Source organism: Lissotriton helveticus, chromosome 5_1 (assembly GCF_964261635.1).
Source record: "Lissotriton helveticus chromosome 5_1, aLisHel1.1, whole genome shotgun sequence".
NCBI classification, from domain to species: Eukaryota; Metazoa; Chordata; class Amphibia; order Caudata; family Salamandridae; genus Lissotriton; species Lissotriton helveticus.
This window is the reverse complement of record NC_136065.1, coordinates 2,032,547,591-2,032,575,559: the sequence shown is the minus strand read 5'-3', so window position 1 is coordinate 2,032,575,559 and position 27,969 is coordinate 2,032,547,591. Positions and strand designations below refer to the sequence as shown.

At 43.7% G+C, this 27,969-nt stretch overlaps 1 protein-coding gene across 1 annotated transcript in view; it reads right to left on the bottom strand.

Annotated features, from left to right (window-relative positions):
• The window catches only part of LOC144756212 (E3 ubiquitin-protein ligase TRIM39-like), a 330,783-nt gene that overhangs the window by 55,574 nt on the left and 247,240 nt on the right, over positions 1-27,969 (bottom strand). The window contains exons 4-5 of the mRNA XM_078645824.1: positions 20,609-20,631; positions 12,431-12,540 (exon numbers count right to left, since the gene is read on the bottom strand). Of these exons, the coding sequence (XP_078501950.1) occupies positions 12,431-12,540; positions 20,609-20,631 (133 nt within the window). The remainder of the gene's footprint in view (positions 1-12,430; positions 12,541-20,608; positions 20,632-27,969) is intronic.

The following is a 27,969-nucleotide window of genomic DNA, read 5'->3' as shown; positions in this document are numbered from 1 at the left end:
GAGTCTGGAGTATCGTCAGGCTTCCTTCTGTTGGCACCTAAATAAAGGACATTCCTGTAGTCTAGACGTGCTGTGACCAGAGTGTTAACAATGGTCTTTCTGGCAGGTATTGGCAGGAGATCAATCCATTTCCTTAGCATTTACAGAATGCTGAAGCACTTTCCAGCAACTACTCTGATCTGACGATCAAAGGAGAGATTGAATTTTGTTTGTATTTTTGGGCTTAAGGACCTGACCTAGTGCATTGGGCCACCATGCTGATGACCATATAGATGGGGCCTTTCCTACAACCAGTACCGCGGTCTCATTTCCATTTAGCTTGAAGGAATGATTGGCCATCCATGATGCTAGCTCTTCCAAGCAGGCAGGGAAGTGGGAGGTTGTGGCTTCAGAGTCGTGAGAGAGTGCGACTCTAAGTTATGTGTCATCCGCATATGACACTATAGTCACCTGTGGCGTTCCACGATCTCTGCCAGTGTGCCCATGTAGAGATTGAATAGGCTTGAGCTTAAAATGGTGCCCTGAGGCACACCTTGGGCTAGAGGCACGCTTTCTGAAAGTAAAGGTTTTTGGGAAACCTGTAAACAACGTTAGTGTAGGTATGAGCATATTCAGCAAAGTGCTGGGCCAACGATCCTGAAGCTGCTGAGTTTTTGAGCAAGGATATAGTGAGAAACCATGTCAAAGGCCGCACTTAAGTCCAGAAAGACTAGTTGCGCCGTCTGTCCTGCGCCTGCACTGTTGTGTTTCTATCTAGGACCCTAATTCGATATTCCCGATTTATGCCCTTATATGGTTATAACAAATAATATCCTTATAAAGGCATAAGAATCATATCCATATTTAGTAATAGCCAATGCAGTCCAAATACGGCAAGGCTACTCCCCTCGACTCCTAGAAAGTACAACGCGTTCTTTAAACAAACCAAGCCTCTAGCAGCCCGGGAATTCCCCCTGCTCTTGTTTTGATTTGCACAAGAACTCCTGGAGTCCAGAAAGAACTGTTAGTTCTTAAGTGACGTCTTATGTCCAACCTTACGTCAAACCCGGCACCTTCCAGGTATAAATATACCAAAGTTGCCTTAAGCAAACACACGGTGGTTTGGAGCAGAGCGGCTATCTACTTGCCCGGAAGCCCAGCTGATGCGAGAGCCGAAGGAAGCCGCCCCTCCCCTTTGACGCACTGAGAGAGACGCTGTCTTTTTCTCCAGCCGAGAAAATCCAGCTCCGGTGTTTCCAGTCACCCTTGCGGGTTGCTGGGAGATCGAGTCCTGAGAGAGAGATACAAGACCTCCTACATTCTAGAACCAAGGTAAGGAGCTGACTAAACCCTTGAGAGAATTCTTGATTCAGATTCTTGGCAAAAAACCTAACTTAAGTTAAACTGCAACTTACTTACTCCTTCCCACGTATTAGGCTTAGGGCAGGTACACCGGGGTAGGCGTAGATTAGAAGCACCAGTTGAGTAAGTTAGTCAATGTTTTTATGTATGTATATATTTTATCCATTTTAAAGTATCATATGGCTAAGAAACCATATCAATGCTTTCACAGTATTATCTCATAATACTCCTTTTACTGTACGTACTTTACTTCATGATAAGTATTGCAATTGTGGCAACTCATTTCTCTTGCATGAGAAAGAGGACTGCTCAATAAATAACACCTTTTATTGAAAACGCCCGTCTCTCTTTTTCTCTGCACTCTGGTGAAACTAAGTATGCACGATTGACTGAGTGAAATAACCGTCTATTGTTTTTAAACGACTCTAGAGATACACTCTTTATTCTGAGGGAGCAAAGTTGTCATGTTTATGCGGTTGTCAGAAGCTAATCCCTTCTTGTCTATTCAGGGAAGTTAACACCTCCTTGTTTACTCGAGAAAGTTTCTAGTGACCTCTGAGCTAGCTGGCAAAACTAATTAAGTCTAATATAGTCAGTAGAGACCTAGATGACCTCAGTCCTACGTCTACACTGGTGTTTATATTATTCCAATGCGCAGAGCCCATTGGGAATATAGGAACTACACTACAGCACACTGCCTTAGGGTTTCAGTGGCTAACAAGAGAGCCGATTATGTCGAGTAGGATGGCCTGAAACCTGACTAGGTTGAATAAGAAAGATCATTCATGGTGATAAAATAAGTGAGTTGATTGTTAACCACCACCTCGGCTAGTTTGCCAATTGACGGATGTAATGAGATCAGGCGTAAATTATCTAGAGCCATAGCTTCACTAGAAGGTTTTTTTGTAGGGCTATGACAGTGGCTTGTTGCCATTTTAATGGAACCTCACCAGAATTAAAAGAGAGGGCAATTAGTTGCTGTAAAGAAGGAATAATCATGTTAAATCCTTGTATTAAGGCCTTGGGTGGGACCGGATCATGGGCTGAGCCTGATTTAATACTACAAGCCAATTTTTCCAAGCTGGCGGTGTCGGGGACTGTAAATTCTTTAAAGCTACAGATGCTGTCATAGTCCATAGGTAGAGCCTCAACACTCAAAGGAATTTTAGCCTCCAAGGGAAATGATGAGGACCATGGTACAGCTTTCTCCACTGCTGACCGAATCCATTCTTCAATTTATCAGTTAGCCATGTTAACATTATTGTCTAGCTGGGGTATGTCATGGCTCAGGGCCGGGATGCAGATTGTGGAATTGATTGAATTCCAGTTGATGCTTCTGGGTCCTCCGTCCTTTAAGTTGTTTGGAGGTGTCCTTGAACCTGTGATGCTAAAAGGCACCACATAATGGCCTGACCAAAGGGTCACTTGAGGCTCCTTAACTTTTAGATCGAGAAAATTAGCAAAGGTCGGATCCAGGGTATGGCCAAATTGAATTCCTTTGATATCAAAAGACATCTGCAACATAGCTGATTATTATTAGCCTCATATCGAGAACACTAGTCTCATATCCAGAATCTATCATTTTACATTTGGTAAATCCAGAACAAAAATATTTTCTAAAGGAACAATCTCTTGCCTACAATGCAAGGCTTCTGACCTACATCACTGCATCGTAAGAGCTTTTTAATCACAGAATATGGAGTGGTATTGCATAAGATGAGAAGGAAGTCTTTGAGAGAATGAAATGCGTATAAATCTTTAGGGATCTCAAATGGAAATGAGCAGCAGCAGGTTTTGACATGAGCCTTCTGTATACTTCCTCCAACACCAGTAATTATATCAGATATGCAATCACCAAGGTTCGCCTTTTAAAGACAGACACAATAGGAATGCACTCTATCATGCTCGTGCCAGTAAAAAGTTCAAAATAAACATCTCCACATATGCGGACAACATTTTCATCGTATCGGACAAACCTCAACATCAATTCTGAATTTAATGCAAGAACTATTCAGGTGTCTGCTACAGTCCTAGGATATTTTTAAATGTATTTTACAACTATTCCAATCCCAAAACTCTATAAAAACAACGTCAACCTTATAATATAAAGTACATTTTATATTGACTAACTGTTCTTTAATTTATAAATCCGGACTATACCAATAATACATTTAAAGTTTTAAAGTTTAATATAAGGGAATATAATAACCCCAACCATTAATTGATTTAAATTAAATTCAATAACCGTCCTTAACTGAACTCCAATTTCAACTGCCACCTTTATATTAAGCTAAATTGTATATTTAACCTAACAATTTTAATTGAATAATAATCTTGACCATAAAGCAAACACTAACCATAAAGCGAAATTACTTTTAATTTTAATTATTAACAAATAATCCTTAGTTCAACCCAAGTAACTATCTCCAATACATAATTAAAGTGATCCATTACCGAACTGTAACCATATATGTAAAGGAAAATGCTACTTACCAGTATGCATCTGTTATTGGCATGTAGGGCTGCAGAACCACACACTGTTGCATTAGATCACCATCTGGTGGTGGGCCCGGATGATTACACTTTGTTGTTGTCTTGGAAGAGTCTTTGTCTGCTGGATGACTCCTCCCTTAGACTGTAGGTCGTATGGGCATCGACTCCATCTTCAGATTGTTTTCGCTATTGGGCAAATGATGGAGTTGTATGAGTACACATAAAGATGACCATGTGTTGTGTATCTAAATAAGATACTACTGGAACAGACACAGGTAGCCAGGGAGGAGGGTGGGCCTGTGTGGTTCTGCAGCCCTACATGCCAAGAACAGATGCATACTGGTAAGTAGCATTTTCCGTTCGAGGCATATGGGCTGCAGACCACACACTGTTGCATAAATTGCACAGCAGTTTCTCCCTTAGAGGCAGCCACCCGCATCTGTTGCAGTAGTTTGAAATAATGTTTTTAGTACAGCCTGGCCCACACTTGCTTGTTGTTTTGCCTGCACATCTACACAGTAGTGTTTTGTAAATGTGTGCGTAGTAGACCATGTAGCTGCTTTACAGATATCATCTAATGGTATGTTTCCTAAGAATGCCATAAATGCTCCTAATTTACGGGTAGAATGAGCCCTAGGAGCAATGGATAAAGTGCGTTTAGCTTTTTGGTAGCACATTTGAATACACTTAACAATCCATATGGCAATGCCTGATTTAGAAATGGGATTGCCTTTATGTGGAGGTGCAAAGGACACAAACAGTTGTTTAGTTTTACGAAAAGGTTTTGTCCTATAAATGTAGTAGAGAAGCGCTCGTTTTACATCTAGTGTGTGTAGTGCTCGTTCTGCAACCGTTTGCGGTTGTGTAAAAAATACTGGCAACTCAATTGATTGGTTGAGATGGAATGGTGAAATGACCTTTGGCAGAAACTTTGGATTTGTTTTAAGAACCACTTTATTGTGATGAAGTTAAATGGTTCTGGAATTGTTAATGCCTGGATCTCACTTACTCTTCTTAGTGAGGTAACTGCTACTAGAAAAGCAACTTTCCATGTAAGAAACTGTAATTCACACTCACGCAATGGTACAAAAGGAGGACCCATAAGTCTTGTGAGAACAATATTTAAATTCCATACTGGAGAGGGTGGTATTCTGGGAGGAATTATAAGTCCTTCCATAAACGATTTGATTGCAGGTACTCTAAACAATGACACATGTTGTCTGTTTTGGAGATATGCAGCTATAGCAGCAAGATGTAACCTGATTGAGGAGTACGCTAAGTTAGATCTTTGTAGATGTAACAGGTAACATATGATGTTTTGTATGGAAACATCTAAGGGGTTGATGTTGTTATTTGTGCAATATAGAACGAACCTTTTCCACTTTGCTGCATAACATGCTCTAGGGTTAGGACGTCTTGCTTCTTTAATGACATTCATGCAATCAGTAGGTACATTTAGATATCCAAACTAAGAATTCAGGAGCCAGATTGCCAGATTGAGCTGCATTGGATCTGGATGCATAATCTCTCCATGGTTCTGTGTTAGTAGATGTGGGGAGAGTTTTAGTTAGTGATGTGGTACTACTGAGAGCTGTAGTAGCATGGTGTACCATGGTTGTCTTGCCCACGTTGGTGCTACGAGAATCAATGTGAGAGAATGTTGCCGTAGCTCGCGTACCACTAATGGTAGCATACGCAAATTTGTTTGACCAGTTCATCCATACCGCATTTCCTTTGGATAATGGGTGTGGGTATCTGGCGGCGAAGCTTGGGCATTTGGAGTTGCGGTGTGTAGCAAACAGATCTATCTCTGGTTGGCCCCACCTTTGAAAAAATGGCTGAAGAACTTGAGGATGAAGCTCCCATTCGTGTATCTGTTGTCTGTGACGATTTAACAGATCTGCCAATTGATTGTGAACTCCTGGTAGATGTTCTGCTAATAGAAAAATATTTCGAGGAACGGCCCACCTCCAAATGCTCTGCGCCAGCCGGGAGAGCTGTAGGGAGTGTGTCCCTCCTTGCTTTTGAATGTAGTACATTGCTGTCATATTGTCCGTCCGGATTAGTACAGCATTGTTTCACAGGTAGTGTTGAAACGATTTTAGAGCTTGAAAAATCGCTAGTAACTCCAGATGATTTATGTGGAGTACTTTTTGTTGCAGTGTCCATGTACCTTGTACTGTGTGGCTTTGTAAATGCGCTCCCCATCCCGTGAGAGATGCGTCTGTAGTTAGTATGATTTGTGGAACAGGTTCTATAAACGTCCGGCCCCTGGAAAGGTTTTTGGTGTTCCACCATTGCAGAGAGCGATATGTCCGGTCGTCTACCACCACCAGATCTGTTATTTCTTGTTGAGCCTGATTCCACTGACCTGCTAAGCATTCTTGTATGGGACGCATTTGTAGTTTTGCGTATGGTACTATGAAAATGCAAGATGCCATCATTCCTATTACTTGCATGAACACTCGAGCTTGTAGTGAGTGTTGTGGCTGGAATCTTCTGATAAGATTTTGCATAGTTTGTTTTCTTGTTAGGTTGTGGTACGCTATTGCCTTGGAGGTATCTATTGTGGCACCTAGATACTGCTGAGACAGGGACGGTTGTAGCTGTGACTTCTTTTGATTCACTGTAAACCCCAACTTGTGTAGCAGGCAGATTATCTGATGCGTGTGCTGTACACATTGGCTGTATAACTTGGATTTTATTAACCAGTCGTCGAGATATGGGAAGACATGAATGTTGTCCCTTCTTAAGTGTGCTGCTACTACTGCTAGACACTTTGTGAACACTTGAGGTGCTGTTGTTACTCCAAAGGGGAGTACCTTGAATTGGTAGTGCTGACCTTCTAGTACGAACCGTAGGTACTTTCTGTGAGATCGATGAATGGGAATGTGGAAGTATGCGTCCTTGAGGTCTAATGTGGCAAGGAAGTCGCCTTTCTCTAGTAACGGTAGCGGTAGAACCTGTTGTAGTGTGACCATATGAAAATGGTCTGAATGTATGTACAGGTTTAGGGGTCTTAGATCTAGAATAGGTCTGGGAAATCCGTCTTTTTTGGGTATGAGAAAATAAAGAGAGTATACCCCTGTGTTCTGATGTTCTTTTGGTACTGGTTCTATTGCATTCTTTTGCAGTAGAGATTCTACCTCTTGTCTTAGTCGTATGAGGTGCTCTTGTGACATGGGACGCTATCTGGGTGGTATTGTTTGAGGAGTGGAAGTGAGGTCCAGGCAATAACCTAACTGAATTATTTGTCTCACCCACCTGTCTGTGGTGATTGAGTTCCAGACAGGTAGGAACTGTTGTAACCTCCCCCCGACTGGAGTGGAATTGTCTGGGGGGATGGAAGGGAAGTCACTGTTTGGGAGTAGAGGCATTGCGATTGTTGTTGCCTCTTCCTCTACCCTTATTGTTGTTTCCTCTATACCCTCCTCTATAATATCCCTTACTGGGCGAGGTTTGGTTGGGCGCTTTGTAAGTAGAGTAGGTGTTGTCAGTCTGGAATCTCTTAGAGGCGCCCCTATATGAGGAGCGACGAAAGGAAGGTCTATGGGCTTGAGTTTGTAAAGCTCCCATTGATTTTGCCGTATCAGTATCTTTTTTGATTTTTTCCAGTGCACTGTCTACATTTGGACCGAAAAGATGATGTTGGTCAAATGGTTGGTTTAAGATACTGGCTTGTATTTCTGGTTTGAACCCAGAGATGCGCAGCCATGCATGTCTGCGCAACAGTTCCCCTGTATTTACTGCTCTAGATGCTGTGTCTGCAGTGTCTAGTGCACATTTTATGGAGGTATTAGTTATAACTTTGCATTCTTGTATTAAATCAGAAGCCCTAGCCATATATTGTTCTGGCAAGTGTTGCATGAGTGACTCTAACTCATCATAATGAGCTCTGTCATATCTTGCTAACAGAGCTGGAGTGTTAGCAATCCTCCATATGTTGGCTGCTTGTGAGAGGGTGCGTTTTCCTGAAGCATCTAAAAGCTTAGACTCTTTGTCAGGGGGTGGAGCATCCCCTGTTGTCTGCGAGTTGGCTCTCTTTCTCACATTTGACACTACCAGTGAGTCTAGTGGCAACTGTCCTTTAATATATGCAGGATCAGATGGAGCCGCTTTGTATTTCCTTTCCAGTCTGAGGTTAAAATACTCTGGCCCTGACTGGGTCTTTAAATATTTCTGGAACTTGTCTTACCACTCCACTAAGTATTGGAAATGTGGTTGTGGTCTTATGTGATGTTAATAGTGTGTCCATTAGAAAGTCTTCTTCTATTGGATCCGTATGTAAGTCTACTCCATGGAATGTAGCTGCTCTATGTATGAGCTGTGTGAACCCAATGGTGTCATCTGGTGGAGATGGCCTAGGCGGGTATACATCGTCTTGTGGTAGATCTGGTGCATTATAACCGTTCCATGGGTCACCTGATGGCCCAGCTATATCATCTGGGTCATTAATATCATCCATTTGATGATCACTCTCTACCTCTTGTGAGTAGGTATCCCCATAATCCTCATCTTGTGGTATAAGGCTATGTGTACTAGCTGATGAATGCACAGGAGAGATGTCTGCTGGTATTTCTACTTCTGGTGAAGGAATTCTTATAGGGGCTGTTTGAACATGCTTTTTTAGAGGAACTGGCGATGGTTTGGGATAGTCCATTTTCCTCTTTTCAGGCACTGTGCATACATGTCCAGTCTCTGGATGAATTTTGAGAGTTTTTTGCCTTACATCAGGTTGGAAAAGCTCTTCTATTGGCAAATCCTTTTTTGGTGCCGATTTATCTTGTTTGGGGCCGACAGGTTTAGACTTTGCAGTGTCTATTGTGTTTGGAACGGCTCTTGGTTTCGGTTCCGAAGACTTTTCTTGTTTTTTCTTTCTATCTGTGCTTTTTGGATCCAAAGCTTTTGTTCCCTGGTGTTTAGATTCATCTGTCTTCGGAGCCGCAGTATGTTTCGGTATCGTATCTGCTTTCGGGTCCGCATTTTTTCGTTACCGAGTTCATTTTCGGTTCGGTAACTTTGGGAACGTCTTTCGGTGCCGAACTTGGTTTCAGTTCGGTTACCTTCGGTACCGATGGATGTTTTGGTGCCGGTGTTGACTTCGGCTTAAGCACTTTTTGCTTTTCGGGACTGACAGACTGACTCGAACCCGAGTCGACTGGAGGCTTTTTAGTGCCCTTTGCTGCCGAGCCTGAAGGAGGGGCGTCAGAAGGTTTTGATCGGTGTGCACCCGAACCCGGAGGTGGAACCAAAGCCTGTCCCGGTGTGGGGGGATGAACAGGGTCAACGCTCTTACCCACGACCTGTTGACCAGCTGAAAGAAGATCGTCATCTTCGGATCGATCGTCGTCTTCGGAAGCGACGTCTTCTTGCTGTTCTTCGGCGTCTACCTCGATCGGCGCCTCGTCTATGATGAGGTCTGGTGTCGAAGACGATGACTGTTCCATAGCTCTTCGAGCTCGACGGTCCCTGATTATTTTCTTGGACCGGAACGAAGCGCAGGCCTCATAGTCTCAACTCTCGTGCTCTGGAGACAAGCACAGGTTGAAAACCTCATGAAGGTCGGTGTAGGGAAACTTGTGTCCACACTGAGGGCACTTCTTGAACGGTGTTCTTTCCATGAGTTAAAGGCCCAATGACGCAGTTGGGCCCGACGGCCCCGACAATCGCTGGAATCGAGAAGTGGAGCCTTTCTTCGACGCGGGAAGACGATGTTGATGTTGTAGATTGATTTATGGATTCGAAAAGAGATCGGTAACGGGACCGAACGATAAACACATCCGAGCCCGATGGCGGAAAAAAACAATCTGAAGATGGAGTCGATGCCCATGGGCACTATAGTCTAAGGGAGGAGTCATCAAGCAGACAAAGACCCTTCAAAGACAACAACAAAGTGTAATCATCCTGGCCCACCACCAGATGGTGATCAAATGCAACAGTGTGTGGTCTGCAGCCCATATGCCTCGAACATTAAATTATCCTTATCTAACCATAAAACGAACCCAAATATTTTACGAGTAATTTAATTAAATATCACATAATTTTAACCCTTAATATGTAATGATGTCTCTCAATGTTGTAAATTGACGTGGTTATGAGCTCTATAGTGAGTGCTACGCTCAGTATGTCCTACATTGATGTAGTGTCCACCCCCACCCCCAGGGATGTAGTGCTGGCATAACATCTTAACATATCTTTCTACAAATCAGCTTTCCTTGTCGCCATTAATGAATTAATACAGGTACTTTGTTCCCAGTAACAGTACACCGTTCGCCATTCATACATGAACCTTTTTCCGAACATAAGTGATCTCAGATTTTCATAATAAACAGGTATTATTTACCAGTTTTGGTTGAAACCCCAATCTATTCAGCAGAAAGACTGTTATAGAAGATAAGTGTTAGAAGAGTTTTTCCTTTTTATTAATGAAACAATGAAATAGCTATGAATTATCTATGACTCAATTTGAATAGGTTTACCATTTTCTAAACAATTGATTTACAAACTGATTGTTTCTTGCATAGACTCAAAAAACACAAAAAAATTACCTGGTAAACCTGGGTCATATTACCTGAAATGTAAAGCCGCCACTGCCCCTTTATGAAGAAACTTTCATATTGGTACATTTTCAAATTGCAACTTACATGTTTACCACACCGTTTGGAAACTAACTCCAAAGCAAACACTCAAGAGGATCCACCGCCTTTATAAACGGTGATCAATTTATTTCTGTTTTGTAATTTCTGGTTATCTTGTTGCTCCTCTCACTATCTGCTATAGGAGATGTAAAAGAAAAACTGAAATAGTTGTTATCCTAGTTTTTTACAATACAATGCATCACTGAAGTGACAACCAACCCACTCTCCTTCCCAGCAGCAGCTTCATAATTATCAGTCATCCGAAGAAGCATCAGCCACTCACTGTAAGGCTTGATGGGATAGTGCATGGCTAACATGAAAGGTGAAGTGTCATATTTCCGCTCTTATGGCCGGCAACCTATCTGGCTCCAGTTCGCTCATTTTTATACTTTTTCTTTTAACATGATTCAGTAAAGTTATTCTCATGCAGTTAGAGCATATTCTGGAGGATGCGCTTGTGGATCAGTGAGCCCCAAGAAGATGACATGACAATAATCAATGCAGGATGAAAATCAGGGTCTAACCAACCCGAACAAATTTTCAAAGGGGAGAAAAGAAAGAACTTTCCTCAGCAAGCACATGGTTTATATTTTTGATGTGGTACTCAAAAGACATTCTGCTATCAAACTAGACAATTAGATTATTACCTCTACCAGTGCCTGCATTAAAATAGAGTACAAAGTATACAGGAATCCTGCAGCATAATAGCCATACTTTGGACTAGAATGAGGTCATTGACACCACTTGGAAACATTCCTGCAAGAATTACTTGAATCACTCCAGGGTGCACCCACCTGCACGCTGGAGTGCAAGCACACTGCCAGCCAAGCAGTCAATAAGAATGACATGAGTGACTGTTCAACGACACAAATAGGGATAACAACAGAAGGCCGGCTGCGCAATTGGACTCTTTGGTTTTATACAGCTTGACCAGATCCATCCACCACAAGCACTGTTTCAGTAATATAACTTGCTTGGAACCCTGCTTGGCAACAGCCCAAAAAGCCCAATGTTTTCAGGTGCTAAGCCATCGATTTGGGTAGGTTCCGCTACATAACTTTTGAAAAAGCAGGGATAGTTGCAGCTGCACTATCCCATCAAGCCTTACAGTGAGTGGCTGATGCTTCTTCGGATGACTGATAATTATGAAGCTGCTGCTGGGAAGGAGAGTGGGTTGGTTGTCACTTCAGTGATGCATTGTATTGTAAAAAAACTAGGATAATAACTATTTCAGTTTTCCTTTTACATCTCCTATAGCAGATAGTGAGAGGAGCAACAAGATAACCAGAAATTACAAAACAGAAATAAATTGATCACCGTTTATAAAGGCGGTGGATCGCTCTATCTGGGCTGGCTTTCCTCAGCAGGAGGGCAATCACCTCTCTTTTACAGAAATCGGGTACAAAGGATATGTTTGAGAAATTTATGGTATCAAGTAAGAGGGGAGCAATGGCTGGTGCCAAGACTTTTAAGGACACTGCAACAAGGTTAGTGGGAAACCCAAAATAAGCTTGCATAGGGCTATGGACACATCCTAAGATGCCAATCAAATGGATGTTGAGAGTACTTCGATCAGAAGGCTCAAAGAATTCTAGAGATAAGCTGGAAATGCCTTACATTGTCTGCAGAAGCTGCTCTCCACATTATGTCTTCTGTAATGATTGCCATCTCACCAATTCTTGTTCAGATCTTTTATTCTCATAGGTCTGATCTCTTTCACTCTCTCTAGCTTTGAAACTCTCCACTATATCTGAACACATCCACTGGTGTCCTTAAACTACCCTCCTACACTACCTCGAACACATTTTACAGGACAATGATAACACATGCTGTACTATAGGAAGTGGTATTGAGACTAATTCATAGCATACAGGTTTGTTCTGGCCAAAAGCATAATCCTGCACATTGACCAGTTCTCCAATAGATGGGTCACATCTCACAACTTTATCTTTATTCACCTTTCAATTCCAGAAGCTTCTCATGCAAGGGGCCATGTTGTCCTACGCTTTGCAGAATCTTCTTCACAACATCATCTGCCTTAGGTTTCAAAGCCTTAACATTATCACACCTGTGGATTACAGAAACACATTAGCGCTAACTCAGTATCCAGCTGACAACCTGCATCCTTACATCTATCTCTAGATGTAGCAAACTCTGCAGGAAAGGACAGTACCCCAGTGCTGTAGAATGTGGAAAAATATCCTATATCTCCTAGCACACTAATGAGACCTTTTCAGTGGTGCAGTCAGTCATTATTGTGTGGCTTCCACATTGTCCACATAGTAATGGACATCTTGATTCTCTAAGAATAGCTATGTCATGCTGTTAAGGCTTACTAGCTGAGGTGATGTATTTTGACACAGCAATCACATCCAATCAATGATCATTTAGTGCTGTTTTTAAAAATACTTCTAGGGCAGTTTTAATGTTGATTAACTCGATTACCCCAAAAAAAGAACACAGTATGTTTACACTTTCTGGAGCAGATAGGATCACAAACGGTTAATACTTTAAGAAGAAGCTACTATAATTCAAACATGGGAGTCCAACAATGTGTTTCCGTGGATTTCTTTTTAAATTCTAGGCTATACTCAAAAGAATAAAGTTCTTCGATTCCTAAGTTACTGAACATAAAGGTACTAAAAGTGCATAAAATCTGCTATTATAGTCTTTGTGCTAGTTTTCACCATGTGCAAGGATAACGTTGGTGTGAGCCCTGGTGCTTAAAATCTGCAAGAAATATTACAAAGCTCAAAATGTTTTGGATAAACAAAACCTACTACCCAAAAGTCAGCAAGGTTTTGCATTCACAGGAAAAGAGTAGCTTTATTGTGGTAAACAATTCATCCAACATAAATGTTTTACTGTCCGGGTAAGGGGGTTATCTTGTGAAAGGGTAGTCAAGACTGACCTTTTTGTATTACGTGACACCCATAGAATCCATAACATCAACTGCACTCAACAGTTCCTATCCAGCACATTTCGGAATGGTATTTAGGGTTGGGGATCCAACTGGGCAGGGAAGAACAGTGTCCCAGGGGAAGGGGTCCCTGGGGTCATGCAATCGCTCAGGGAGGGGGGCTACTCTCTCTCCCCAAATATATAGGAGGTGAGCCCTGGGGAATGGGGCGCTCAGGCCATTCAGTGTATCAGGTACTGAGACTGCACCCCCTAACCCCCACCCCTTCAAAAATAAATATAAAATTACAAAGGCCGAAATTCCTGGACCACATGTCCCCGCCCCCCCTTTTTTTATTAAATGCGCTGGGCTCGGCCTCACCCCGAGAGGATCTGTAGTACTATCACAGATCTACAGTACTGAGCTATATGTGTTTTGGGCACAAGGGAGGGGTCCTTTGGGACCCCCTCGCCCCACCAGGCCTAGGGAGTTAGGGGATCATGATGATTCATCAAACTGCACCAGAGTTATTAGGAAATCAAATGTTACTTACCCTGTAAACATCTGCTTGTGGCATGTAGTGCAGTAGGATTGACATGATTTGCATTTTTGTTTTCTTTTGTTTTGTTTAATAAGTCTTTTTGAGCCACAAAGTATAGTGACGCATGGTTATCGGCTCGATTGTTAGATTGTATTTCGCCCAGTGGGTGAGGATGGAACTGGAGTGCAGCTATACTTAAAAAGAGATGACCATGCAGAAGTAAAGAAAGAAGTATCTTCAATGTCAAAAGGCTTCTGGGAAGGAGGATGGGGGGTGCATATGAATCTACCGCACTACATGTCATGAACAGATGCATACAGGGTAATACTTCCCGTTCGAGGCATATGTGGCTGTAGATAGACATGCTGTGCATAGATCAATAAAGCAGGAAATGTACAGCACGGCTAATCACCTGTGAGGGTATCCAGGCGCTGGGTTGTTGCTGGGATCAGCCAAAGAGCCAGGACTGTAAAGCAGTCCTACTCTAAGCTGTGGTACCCTGAGAGGATGCATTGGATTGAAAGAGTGTACAGAGTACAGCCTGGCAAACGTTAGCTTGTTGGCACGCCACTATATCCAAACAATAGGAATTGGATGCATTGTCAACAAAAATTATATGTTGTCCCCAAATATGTAGTTAGCAGGCCCTCAAACAAAGGCCCGGGTTGCTGATTGATAGGTCACTGGTGGGAGGGTGCGTAGCTAGCAGGCCAATGCTCAGGCAGGAAACTTTTGATCAATCACACAGATAGGCGCAGCAACATTACAAAGGATCAAAGGAGATTGCACCAATAAAGCGCACATGGTTGAAGGGGGTACGCACGTTCCTAAAAACACCATAAAAGCCAGATGCCACATGAGCTAGGCACACATAGCCAATTAAGGCCTAGCACAAGAAGTGATTACGCGCTCCCCATGCCAGACATCTAGATAGGTTCACCACTGGCCACATTGTGTCCATGTGAGGTAGAGACCGACCTGCTGTAACCATTAGATAATTAATTTATGACTTCAAAGACAGCAACCAACATTGCTCACCATATATGGTACGCCAAACACTTTTACAACCTGCTAAAGTTTGTATATAAGAAGGGTACGAAAAGAATGTACGTTGAGACAGTCCTCAGACCCTGTGCCTGTAACTGTTCTCCCAGCCTTAATGTGTAATTAAACAAACTGTTCCTGTTTTGCCAAATGCCTCTTGTCTTCTGTTTTTTAAGGGATTGCAAACTCAAGCAACATTTTGGCGAGCCACCATTGAAGCTGACTGGGATGTTGAATTCGACTGCAGCCAAAAGAAGGAGACCCCACCCGGACGGATTCATATTGCACAACAAGAAAGGTGGGCAGACACAGCAGTTGATTGGTTGTTCTGTTGAATCCCCGGGGCGGAGGTCAGTCCTGAAGCAGCCGTCACAGACGTTTAGAGACCACATCAGAACCTAAACATAGCCTAAAGCATTTGGCGTATGGAAAACTAGGGCGGCCTTGGAGGTGATCTATCGGAAGTCACCTTTTTTTCGATAGTTCAACATGCTAGGAAAGGTGAAGATAGCTTTTTAAAACTCCCAAGATCCTGCTTTTGTGTAATAGCTACAATTTGAGTGCTAAAAATGCTACTTAACAACTTGTGAGAGGTGCATGTCGCATGGACCCCAGGGCGTGAAACAGGTTGGAATTCGAACATTAGAAACAGAAATAGTTTCCTGTGTCCATTAGAAAAAAATAAGTGTAACTTGTGCGTGGTCAGTGATTTCCGAGTTATTACGACACAGCTCTGCCAAGTATCACGCATCAGGCGTCATACTAACACATGTGTGTGCAGTGATCCGCATCACCGCACGAAAATGTAAAGTCACGCATTTGTATTGCCTCCTTGACACCACCGCCGGTGTAAAGGAAGTCGATGCCCTGGCCAAACAGTGCACTCCCGATGAGCACGCAGCTCTGGCAGTGTGTGTGTGATTGTAGTAGATAATCGCCTTCTTTTCTGTTTATCCCCCCTCTATAGCAGTCATTTTGTTATTCTGTACTTGAGGTGAGCAAGTGGCAGGCACATTGCGCCGGTTTCGCAACAGATAATCTGACTCTACTACAATAACTCCCTTTGCTGAAAATTACAGAAACCTTCTTTTGTTTGCAGTGGCGCAGCACGCACTGACAATGAGTAGTGCACATCTGGGTCCAAAAGTACGGTCACCTTAGAAGGGCACTAGGTGCTTCAGTTTCTGGTTATTTCCAACAGTTTTAACATCTTCTTAGAGAGTCTTGTTGCTCAAATGGGTGCAATTGCTGATATATATGTTTGCCCCATCTTCAATGCTTGATTTTGCTTGCGAGAAAGTGTCACTGATAATCATTGAAATGTCACTCATAATTTCACTGGAATTATGTCACACATAGCAATCTGAAACCTTGGCAGCTATGATGGATAAAAAGTTTCTAAGTATTCTCACTTTAATTGTGAGTCCGGAATAAACTTTTTCAAGCTGGGATTGCCGAATGAATCCCACTTTATAGGCCCACGCACACTGCACTGGTGGTGATGAAGGCCCTCGTCGACGATCAGAATCGAGGACTTCGAAATTGGAGAGATTTGCGACGAGTAGGGTTCGCGATCGAAAACAATACCGTAGAAAGGGTGAAGGATTGCGCGTCGAAAGTTATATCGGTAACGGCACCGAACTGGAGTGCGAGAAACACATCCGAGCCCGATGCCGGAAAAAAACAATGTGAAGATGGAGCTGATGCCCATGCGCACTATCATCCAAAGGGAGGAGTCACCTATATTGTGACTTCCAAAGACTTCTCCAAACAAAAACAAGTGCAAACATCCGGGCCCAACACCAGATGGCGATCTATGCATAGTGTGTGATCTGCAGCTCGTATGCCTCAAACCAAAAGCTGTGCACTACCCTCAGATTTACACTTGCTCCCTCCAGAGATACGAACAGTTATCATTTGTTCACAATTCTTGGTGACTTTTGAGTAAGACTCAGGTGTACAAGATAACACTGTATCAGAGTTTGTTAGAAGGTGGATCTGACACCAGGGGCCGCCCAGATTTTTTTGCTTTTGGAGCACCTAATTGTTGAGCTTTTACTGTGGGGGAGCCTCATAATCTGGGACTTACCCACAGTGAACTCATAATGAAGGAGACTGCATGGAGATTTTACTGGTGTTCCCCTAGCTTGACTAGGCCACTGCGCAGCAGCTGGAGTATGGGGCACCTCGCTGGTTACATGCAGACACATGTACATGCGTGTGCACACGTGTAGCGGCTGCGCAGGGGAGATTCCTAGCGTGCGCAGTCCAGGAGCAGCTACAGAGTGAATGGTGTGGCAGGACTTATGCAGAATTGGGTGGTGACATGGAATAGGCTTTATACACTGGAAGGAAAGATGCCAGGGAAAGTCAGTGTGTTTTACTGTGTTTTTCACTTCATTATTCTCTTATGGGGAGGTGGAACCCATGGCTAGAGTAACTTCCACAAGGCCTACAGATTCCAGACACGCACTAAGGTCCAGTATAGCGGATGAGAAAAGAAGTATTCTGCAGAGACGTAAGTCCTATTTGTACTGCTTTTGGGTCATACAGAACTGTCATATTTCTCTGAGCCAGCCATGACCAGACACAGGCTGAGGGTTGACCTCAGCTGGATGGATTGATAACCTTTCTTCCACAAGCTAAGGCCTCCTCTCCACAAAGAAGATGGGTGGGCCTACAGGCTCATCCATTACCAGGCTGCACCAAGGAGGGAAGGAGTTGAGTTTCAGAGGCCATGTGGCCAGACACAATGGACGACTCCATTTTGAACAACCCAGAGGCTAGACAAGAAGGAGGGAGCAGGGAAGTGATGTGTCGCTGTTTGATAGGACACACAGAGACTTCCTGCCAGCCCCCTATTCAACTTTTAAAAAGTACTTTCACAGGAAAAGAAGCTCTCTCTGGGGTGTGGTCTGCTGAGGCAAAGGTGCAGGACACTGGCAATGGGCAGTTGGAAGGAGGACCCCCCTGACTGCTCCTCAGGCCCTTAACAGCACCAGAAGAAAAGCCCAGGACCGGTGCGCAGAAGCAGGTGCCTCTGCGCAGGGAGAAGAGAGGCGCAGATCGCTCCCTGCAGAATAGGACCCTCTTGGAGACCCCGAGGGCTAAGGAGAGTGCTCCCAGTGGCTGGGGGGTGCAACCAGAAGCAAAAAGAGTCGTAAATGGAGAAGATCGGACCCCCAGTGAGATATGGCCCCTGGAAGGTAGGTGACCTTTGACCTTTCATGAGACCAGCAACGAAGCTTGTGGGGCTCCGCCGCCGGTCTGTAATGGGCATCCAGGGTGCGTCAGGTCCCGGGGGCTGCCCCCCAAAGAAGTAAAGCCGGGGGGGGGGAGTCGCGCACCCCGTGAAGCTGCCCCCGCGGGGTGCCAGGAGCCCACCCTGGCCCCCGCTGAACACTAAGCCAGGGAGCGCCGTTGCGCCCCCCCTGGAGAGTGTGAGGAGGAGGGGCCCGGGGGCCCAACTCCGGGCCCCGTGTAAGGAGGCGGGGTGGGAGGAGGCGCCGTCGTGCCCCGGCGAAGAAGACTGGAGGGGGCCCAGGACCCCATCCCTGGGCTCCGAAGTCAAGCCAAAATGCCCAACCGGGGGCCGGGGGCCAGGAGCCCACCCTGGCCCCCTCTCAAGGTGGAGGAGGGGGGAGCGCCGTCCCGCCCCACGAAGATATCCAGGGGCCCGGGACCCCATCCCCGGGCCCCGACGACGAGGAGAAGGCTGGGGGAGTGCCGCCGCACTTCCCCGAGGTCCCAACGGGACTGCGGAAGTCTGCGTCTGCTCGCCAGAGCGGGCAGACCAGAGGTGCTCAGCCGGCTCCCGCAGCAGCACACGAGGGTGCTGGCCGTGCGGGGAGCCGGCGGTGGCAGCCGGGGGTGGGCTCCCCAGGCTGCCCTCCAACATAGAGGCAAGTGGGGGTCCCCCAACAACTGGCAGAGCGGCCAGGGGTGGGCTCCCCGAGCCGCATCCTCTTACCAGGGGTCCGGGTGGGACCAGGCCCCCCACCGAGGCCCAGGAGGTGGCGCAGAGCACCATAAAGATGATCGTGGCTCTCCCCGGCACAGCGGGAGAGCCGCTGCTTCCATATGCGGGCCTACCCATGATGCCTTGCAGCCCAGGCCCGGCCTGCAGGGTAAAAACAGTGTGTTCTCTGCTTGTGGTGGCCCCAGGAGGATGCGGTCACCACCACATGAATGTGCAGGTGCTGGGGGAGCTGCTGTAGTAGCGCAGTCTCCCCCTTGCACGAAGAAAAAAGTCACACCCTAAGTGTCTTGGGGATTGGAAAGAATGACCACTCAAGGGCTCAGCATGCATTTTAAACCTTCTGGGATGGAACTTTTGTTCTTCAGCTGAGGGTGATTGAAAAGTGTTTCATGGAGTGAAGAGCGGAATAGGGGATGTCTGGAGAAGGGCATCCCCTGGAGATGAAGAGGTGTAAGTACATCAGAACTGCATTTACTAATGGTTATTTCTTTTATGGGAACTAAAGTTCATGTTTTTAATGTGAAGTACATGGTAAAGGTGATGTCATAAGCAAAGAGTGGTTATGTTGTCAGACACTCCAGCTAGGGTGTCTTGCTGTATAAGCATAATCCTAAATGGTGATTTCATCTGTGATGCTCTAGGGGCTGTATTTGCAAAGCATTCTAATGATACCCAAATGCGCTGAGTACGGTCATTCTCAAGTGTGCGTAAACATGTATTCTTGCTGCTGTGCTTAGGTGAATAACCCGGACTGTTAGCCCTTAAGATGTAGAGGTGCATAGTTTATGGTCAGTAGGAGATGCTCAGTCAGGGTCATGGGTCAGGGTACGTGTACCCCTGTTTAAAGCTTGTTGAGGAAATGGGGGGGGGGCGCCACTGGGATGGTGCCAGTGTGCAAGGCCCTCGCTCCAGGTTATGTTCAACTAATTACATTGGGGGCAAGATGATGTGCATACATGGGAGTGGTGGTACTAGACCCCACCCCCTTGCGGGAGGGGTGGAGATGTTATGCAATGTCACAAATTCCAGCAGCTTATGTATATTTGTAAATTGGTGCATAGTATTGAGTAGTGTGTGTGTTTAATAAATGTACTCTTACTTTTATAAAGCAAAGTACAGACTGGACAATCAATTATTGAGTGTTATTTCGGCGCACTTGCAAATGGCGATTACTAGCCCACACCACCTCCCTTGAGTAAGCCTCAGACCGCTCTGCAACGCTACCGTCTGAAAGTCAGGCGCTACAATTGGGTGTTTGGTTCCCAGTGAAGGACAAATGTAGTCATGTTATTTGTGCAGGCCTCACAGATGCTGCCTCATTTTCCAACAGAGTTCCTACAAGAGTGCTCCAGCCATAGTCCCATGACACAGCCAAACGTGCACTGGGGTCTGTTCCATTACTTGGGGTGCAGGTTGAAGCTCACCACCACCCTCTCATTGTTCTTGCACAGACCACCTTCAGTGCCATAAACGTCCTCAAGCCTGGCTACTTAACTTATAATTTGACCTCAAGATGCAAATTCCCACTTTTACAATGTAATAACACCAAGAGAGCACAATCTATTGAATGCTATGATATACACAAACGTATACCTATAACATAAGAGGGCTGAATAAAAAACATACAAGTGGCAAAAGAGTGTTTGTAGTGTTACGAGTAGAAGAAAACATACCTGCTCAAGATGCTCTGTAGACCCTAGAGAAAAAAAACAGAGAGACTGTGAACAAGATACAATTTTATCCCACATAATTCTGAGCATAGACTTTATAAATGAAAACTGAGCTGCTGTGAAGATAGGGTTTTTAGTTGGATGGGAAGACAGATTCACATATTACTCCTCACCAGGCTGTCAGAGATTCAACACCAGAGGTGGATTATGAAGTTGTGATGCAAAATTGGCTGTTATACTATACTAGTAATAATTTTATGAAAGCTCGTTATTCAATTAAGGAAGCCCTCTGGGCATTAGATAGATAAGACCAAACAGTCAGACGCAAAATACAAGGCCTTGAGCTGCTAATTTGAGGCTAGATGAGAAATGCTTCTAATGGCTACAGGAGGGGCACGTTAGAGTGGAGTGGAGCATCCTTATTCTGGTGGACCACTAACTCTGGGTGCCTTCCATAAAAACATTATTATTAATGTAACAGTAACAGACACATGCCCCACCCTTGAAATGAAAAAAACATATGGCATACACGTCCATATACATAGTACGAGACTAACAATCCTTTAAGTATACAAAAAAGTGGTGGGTGTAAAGCCTGAATGAATCTATGCCACTGATAATTACTCAGGTCACTTCCCGGTACGCATCATGCCACCTCAGTATGGACCCAGCCATACTTTCCAGGGGTGTGGAATTTATTAAAATATCTACTTGTCAATGGGCAGGTTGCTTCATAAATCTACTTGCCCTGTAACAAAATCCACTTGTCCCTTTGGTGCCATTTTATGTTGCCACGTTTCCGCAGCTCCACATACTGGGACTGAAGATGGTGGTAAGCAGTAGTTCCAGGCTTGGAATGCCCTATTGAGTCTGTGCAAACCTACTAACTTGCATGTTTTAGGGTTTTCAACAAATCTTGTCTAATCTTTCCCATACTGAGAAATGTTGGAAATGTACTCCTGAGAGTGGCATACGTAAACCTTCTTCAGAGTTGGGAAAAAAGTAGTTGAGAGGGAAAATTAACTTTCAAACATCCAGGTTTTCACATGAGCAAATCTGCACATGCATATTTGCTCATGCTAAATGCAGTTGACAAATATTTTGTAGAAGTACAATTTCTTGCCCTACTAATGCAAATTCTTGTAAATTCACGAAAGCCATATACCAAAGGTGCACATTTGAGACTTTCTTTAATAATTGGGCCCCTAATTTGATCTGGCGTTAACCATGACCTTTTGGGTTTATTAAAATTCTCTCTCTCTCTCTCTCTCTCTCTGAGTCGGCTGGCTTCACTGTGAGTGACAGCATTCTGCTCTTACACAAGGAGCATATCGGTACACAAAGTAGTTTTGCTCAGTACCAGTAACTAATGTGGCAGTGTGTGCTCTTTGAGACCAAAAACAATTTTTGCGTTTGACAATGTTTGTTTTAATGGTGAGGGCCCGGCAGCTCTCACATCAATAAGGTTTTACAAAAGCCATGCCAAAACAAGTCACGCATAGCCAAAACTAAAAAGCTGACCACCAATGTCAGACCTACTGGCTTTGCCAAGGCTTGCTTATTTTTGTTTCCCATAATCTTATTGAAACTGGTTACACAAATTTTTCAATATGAATATTTTTGGGAAATACTAGCATGCATCAACACATTGTACTAAATGATGGTGCAAAGAAATGGTACCTGAAATTTTACAGTAGTTTAGCAAAATGTTATTTCCCTACTTTCATTTTTTAGGAATATTTTATATTGAAAGCAAAGAAACATTAATCTTGCTTTCAAGTTTCTGCAAATATTTGCATCAAATCAGAGAACATTCTGTGAGCATCATGCATAGCCTCATGTTGCTAAACTTTGAAACCGTGTGTACACATTTTCATACTGGAACCACTGTCAGTAGTGCATTCAGAACGTACATTTACTTAGAGCGCTCTCCCTAATAATAAAGGCTTTCAATTAATGTACCATACAAATAAGTTTGAACAGCATTAACACATGCACACAAATATTAACTAAACTACAGGCAGTACCCTTCCCTGATCCTTAATGTGGTACTGCAAACTGGCAGCCAAAGGGTTTGTGCTGCAGGGCGTTGGCCTACATGTCCCAAGGACAAAATACACATTAAAACCTGTTGCCCTTGACCCCAAACAATATGTCCTGGGCGTCGTGCTATAGGAATTCCACACCCCTGCTTTCGCATATGGCTGAGTCCAATCTGCAGTGGCATGGTGTGCAAAATAACGTGGACTGGGATGCAGCCAGAGTTAATTACCAGTGGCTGAGATTAGTTCAGGCATTCCATCCATCTCTTTTTATATACTTCAGTGTACCAATCCTTTAAGGCACATTTAAGGCTCTCACATTAACCAATATGAACCTTTATTTAGAAACAAAATATCTTGGATGTTTTATTTGAACATATTTTAAGAAATTCTTTGTCAGGAAGATCACCAAATCAACGCTACAAACATCTAAAAGAAGAAGCACTACTGATCTGGCACTGAAGGCCCCATTCTGGTTTATCCATCAAGCATGGCATCCATAATCAGGAGCCATAAAATTAATTTACTTATAATAAATCATTTTAGAACAATCTGCCAATGGGAGGAACACAAGGTCAGACGTCTCCCTCTCCAGAGCATTATGGGAAATTTGAACACAAAACTAAGATCAAAGCATGCAGAAGATCATGTTCTAGGGCATACACCCTTAATGACATTTAGCAGGGATGTACGTTGTTACAACGCATGCTTTTACTACGCATGCCTTTACAACGCAGGTTTTTCAACGCAAGTCGTTACAACGACTTGCGTTGGGGGGTGCTGGATAGTGAATAGTTTAATTTACTATTCCAACTCCAGTCCCCGTGGATAGTAGAGAAGGTGTTGGATAGTAAATTAAACTATTACCTATCTGTACGGGATCGGTCACAGGAGAGGGGGAGGGAGCGACTCTGACACTGAGAGAAGAGATTTCAAAGAGGGTTTTATTTTCAGGTACGCTTTTCTCCGTCTGCTGGACAGTCTTATACGAGCAAACTCATCGGCTCCATCCTGACGCCCTTGGGGAAGATGGGGAGTTCCAGGGTGCTTCTACCACGCCGTAGATGAGAGCCCTCCAGACCGGGTGTTCAGAGGTGGTCGTCGGGGCCGAGGTCCTCAACTCAGGTCGTGCGTGCAAACCAAAAGAAAAGAAAGAAAGCAAGGAGTCACTCTGACGTTCCTCTCAGGACGTTGTTAGGGACCGGGAAAGTGAGGGACACCAAGTAATTCTAGTGCGGTCTACTCGTTGAATCAGTGCCTTTAGTGCTCGTGAGGGTAGGGGAGTAAGAGACTGTACACACTTTTTACACTACTCGTTAGGTAGAGGACTACGAGCTACCCAGCCCGCCACCTTGCCCCGTACCTTTGTAAGTCACGCTCCTCCCGCGGGAGCGTGGCGGGGCGAAGCACCCAACCGTTGGCCTCCTGGCTTGTCGTCCTCCGCTGGGCTCCTCCACGTCTCCTCCTCGCCGCACTCCGATTCTGCTCTCTCTTTCTCACTCCTCACGCCTTCTCCACCTCGGGAAACGCCGTCCGTCGTCTTCCGGGATCCTCCTCCTTTTGGCTCTCTGACGTCCCATGGGGGCGGAGTCTCGTCATCCCCGACGGTGATGTTAAAGGGGCCGTGTTCTTTCACCTCTCCGGCTCTCCACCATTCCATAGCATCTGCCCGGGACCACTCCTCCTGGCCGGGTGAGTACGGCTGTTCATCAGAAATAGAAAGGGGGGTCAATGGGACAGCCGACCACTAGTCGCTGCTATCGTGTTCCTCCCGGGGCCCGGCCGGGTGGCGTCCCACCCCGTCACACTATCCTAGAGCGCCCCCCAGCGCAATTCGTTGTAATGACTTGCGTTGAAAAACCTGCGTTGTAAAGGCACTGCGTGGTAAAAGTTGCGTCGTAAAGGATGTTTCCCATTTAGCAGGCATGCCACTCACGCAGTAGAAACACTAAGATAAAGAGGGGGTGCCGTCAAATTTACACAGGGCCAACCACTGAACACTCCCATAGAAAATAATGGAAGTAGGAACTTAAAATAGAACTTCACAAGAATAATGTGAAATTAAATTATTTAAAATAGTTGCAAATATAAAAGAGTAAATACAATTTTATATCAAAAAAAAAAAAACAATTAAAAACATAATATTGAACTCTTTTTCTTTAAAAATTAATGTAAGATTCATTTTTATTGAAATCTGAATTACTTTTAATATATTCTCTACATCTCTAAATAATAATGCACAAATAAAAAACTTAATTTATTTTATTACTTTAGTTGGGAATTTATTTTTCAAATATAAACTTCGGAAAATAATTCTAATAAAAAAGTAATCTATTCAAATTTAAGTTATTAGTGTTGTAGAGCTTTCCTATTGTAAAGTAGCGAATGGAGAAAGGGTCTTTAGAGATACACCCAAAATTGGGCCTTATTGCGGTTACTGAATCAGGCCTGCAAGCCAACAGGGATGCTTTTTGGTGATGCATTCATTAAGAATCTGAGAAAATAATTCACCACATTCACATCCGTGGATAAGGCCCAATATTCTGTAAAACGTGTTTCTGGACAACAGGTCTGTAGGAGAGGAAGGAGTCTTCCTTTTCATGGACATGTCAAAGTCACAATCGTACTTCATAGTCTCTTACTTTAACCAAGGCAGCAATCCTTAGTGAATGCCATAAAAAGGCAGAGGATACAGATTTTGTAGTTCCTGAGTACAAAGGATAACTCTCACAGCGAGCAAGTCCGTATAAACCTCTTAATAAGCATGGGGGTTGGCAAATGTTCTCACAGCCAGGGAAAGATTACTGTTGATCCTTGGATATTAGACACTTTCTGGGGTTCTGTTCTAGAAATATAAACAACTAATTTTCACCTATTTTATCTCATGGCTCTTCATTTCCCCCAAAAGCTCAACATATCAGTGGTATAAGAAGTTTAAACTTTATTACAAAAAGGGGCAATACAGCAATCATTTCTACATTTGTTGGGGGTTGTAAGCACCACATTTCTAGTTCAGATAAAGAATAAAATAATATAACTACTGCTCGCCACTCTGCAATGGACTGTTGTGACAAATTATGTCATTTGAGATGTTTTGTGTTGTTAAGTGTCGTTATGAATGCTATGATTTCACATACTAATCGTAATGTAGTATGCAAGGGTATGCTACCAGTGCATAGAAAAGACATGAGTTATCATTAAGGCATGAGGTATAGTTAATGCAGTGTGGTGACTGAGGAGACAAAACTGTGTTCAGACGTGCGAACTTAATTTGAATGTGGTTCCTAAATTATAAATTAAAGTTTTAATTATAACTTTACAATTGTTTATGTTTATGTTCTTTAAGCTGGGTTTGTATAGAAAAAAAAATATCATATTTCTAGCTATAATTTATCCTTAACCCTTGTTTATTTCATTGTATGTTAATGGTTTTCATTTCTTTTTTTAAGTTGTAGGGTGAAGTGTCATTCATTGGAATGTCCTTATGTCCATTCAGTTCAGTGAAGGAGAGTGTTGTAGAGTGGATTATTATAGAGTGCAATAGAGTGGAGTCTAGTTGTGCGGGGTAGCGTACAGTGGAGTTGAGTGTTATACAGTGGAGTGGAGTAGTGTGTCGTATAATGGAGTGGAGTATCATAGAGTGGTGCGTTGGTTTGTACAGTGTAGTGACGTGCCGAACAATGAAGTTGAGTGTTGTCGACTAGAGTGTGGTGGAGTGGAGTGTCATCAAGTAGAGTGTTGTAGCGGGGCACAGAGTTTAGTTGATAGTATAGTGGCATAGAGTGGAGTTCAGTGGAACACAGAGCCGTACTGTTCAGAGTAGTCGAATGCAGTGTCGTAGAGTAGAGTGGTGGAGAGTCTCGTAAGGTGTAGTGACATACAGTGGAGTGTCATTTGTGAGAACAAAGTGCATGGTAGAGCGGTGAGTTATACTTAGTGTTGTCTGGTTAGCAAGCTGAAATGAGTGTGTATGGAGGTGCACAACTTATAATAGTTTAAAGGTGGTAGACAAATCGTAAAATTAATTAAATATAACTTTTGAATTTCTAAAGTTTGTGTAGTTTAAGATTGGTTTGTTTAGGGGGAAAAAGGTTTTCCTAACTATAAAGAAGCCTTAAACTTTTGTTTTGTGCATTGAATTTCAATGGTTTTTTGTAAATTTCTAATAAAATTTGTTTCAGGTTGTAGAGTCTATTGTCGTCGAGTTGAGTGTCGTTATGTGGAGAGTCGTACAGTACAATGGAGGAGAGCAGAGTGTTGTAAGGAAAATGCTACTTACCAGTATGCATCTGTTCTTGGCATGTAGAGCTGCAGATTCACACACTATGCATTGATCACCATCTGGTGTTGGGCCCGGATGTTTGCAGGTTGTTATCGTCTTGGAAAAGTCTTTGGAAGTCACAAGATGAGTGACTCCTTCTCTGGACAATAGAGTGCATGGGCATCAACTCCATTTTCAGATTGTTTTTTCGCAAGAAGGGAAATGATTAAGTTTTGTGAGTACAGAAAGAGATGTCCATGTATGTTATATCTAATTAAATAATACTGGAACAGATAAAGGTATCCAGGGAGGTGGGTGGGCGTGTGTGAATCTGCAGCTCTACAAGCCATGAACAGATGCATACTGGTAAGTAGCATTTTCTGTTCGAGGCATAGGAGCTTCAGATCACACACTATGCATAGATTGCATAGCAGTACTTTCCCTTTAGCAGCTATAACCAGTATATGTTGCAGTAGTTTGAAATAGCGTTTTGAGTACAGTTTGGCTCACACTAGCTTGTTGTTTTGCTTGCACATCTACACAATAGTGTTTTGTGAATGTGTGTAGTGTAGACCATGTAGCTGCTTTGCAGATATCATCTAAGGGAATACTTCCTAGAAATGCCATGGAAGCCCCAATTGTGCGAGTGGAATGAGCTTTAGGGGGAATAGAAAGTGTACGCTTTGCTGTTTGATAGCAAATTTGTATACATTTGACAGTTCATCTTGCGATTCCAGACTTTGATATGGGATTGCCTTTATGTGGTGGTGAAAAGGAAACAAAAAGCTGTTTTGTTTTGTTAAATGGTTTTGTTCTATCAATGTAGTAAAGAAGTGCTCTTTTACCGTCTAAAGTAGGAAGAGCTCTTTCTGCTACTGTATGAGTTTGCAATAAGAAGACTGGCAACTCTACAGATTGGTTGAGATGGAAGGGAGAAATAACCTATGGAAGGAATTTAGGATTTGTTCTGAGAACCACTTTGTTATGATGGAGTTGTAAAAATGGTTCTTGAATAGTTAAGAGCCTGTAGCTCACTGACTCTTGAGAGATGTGATAGCCAC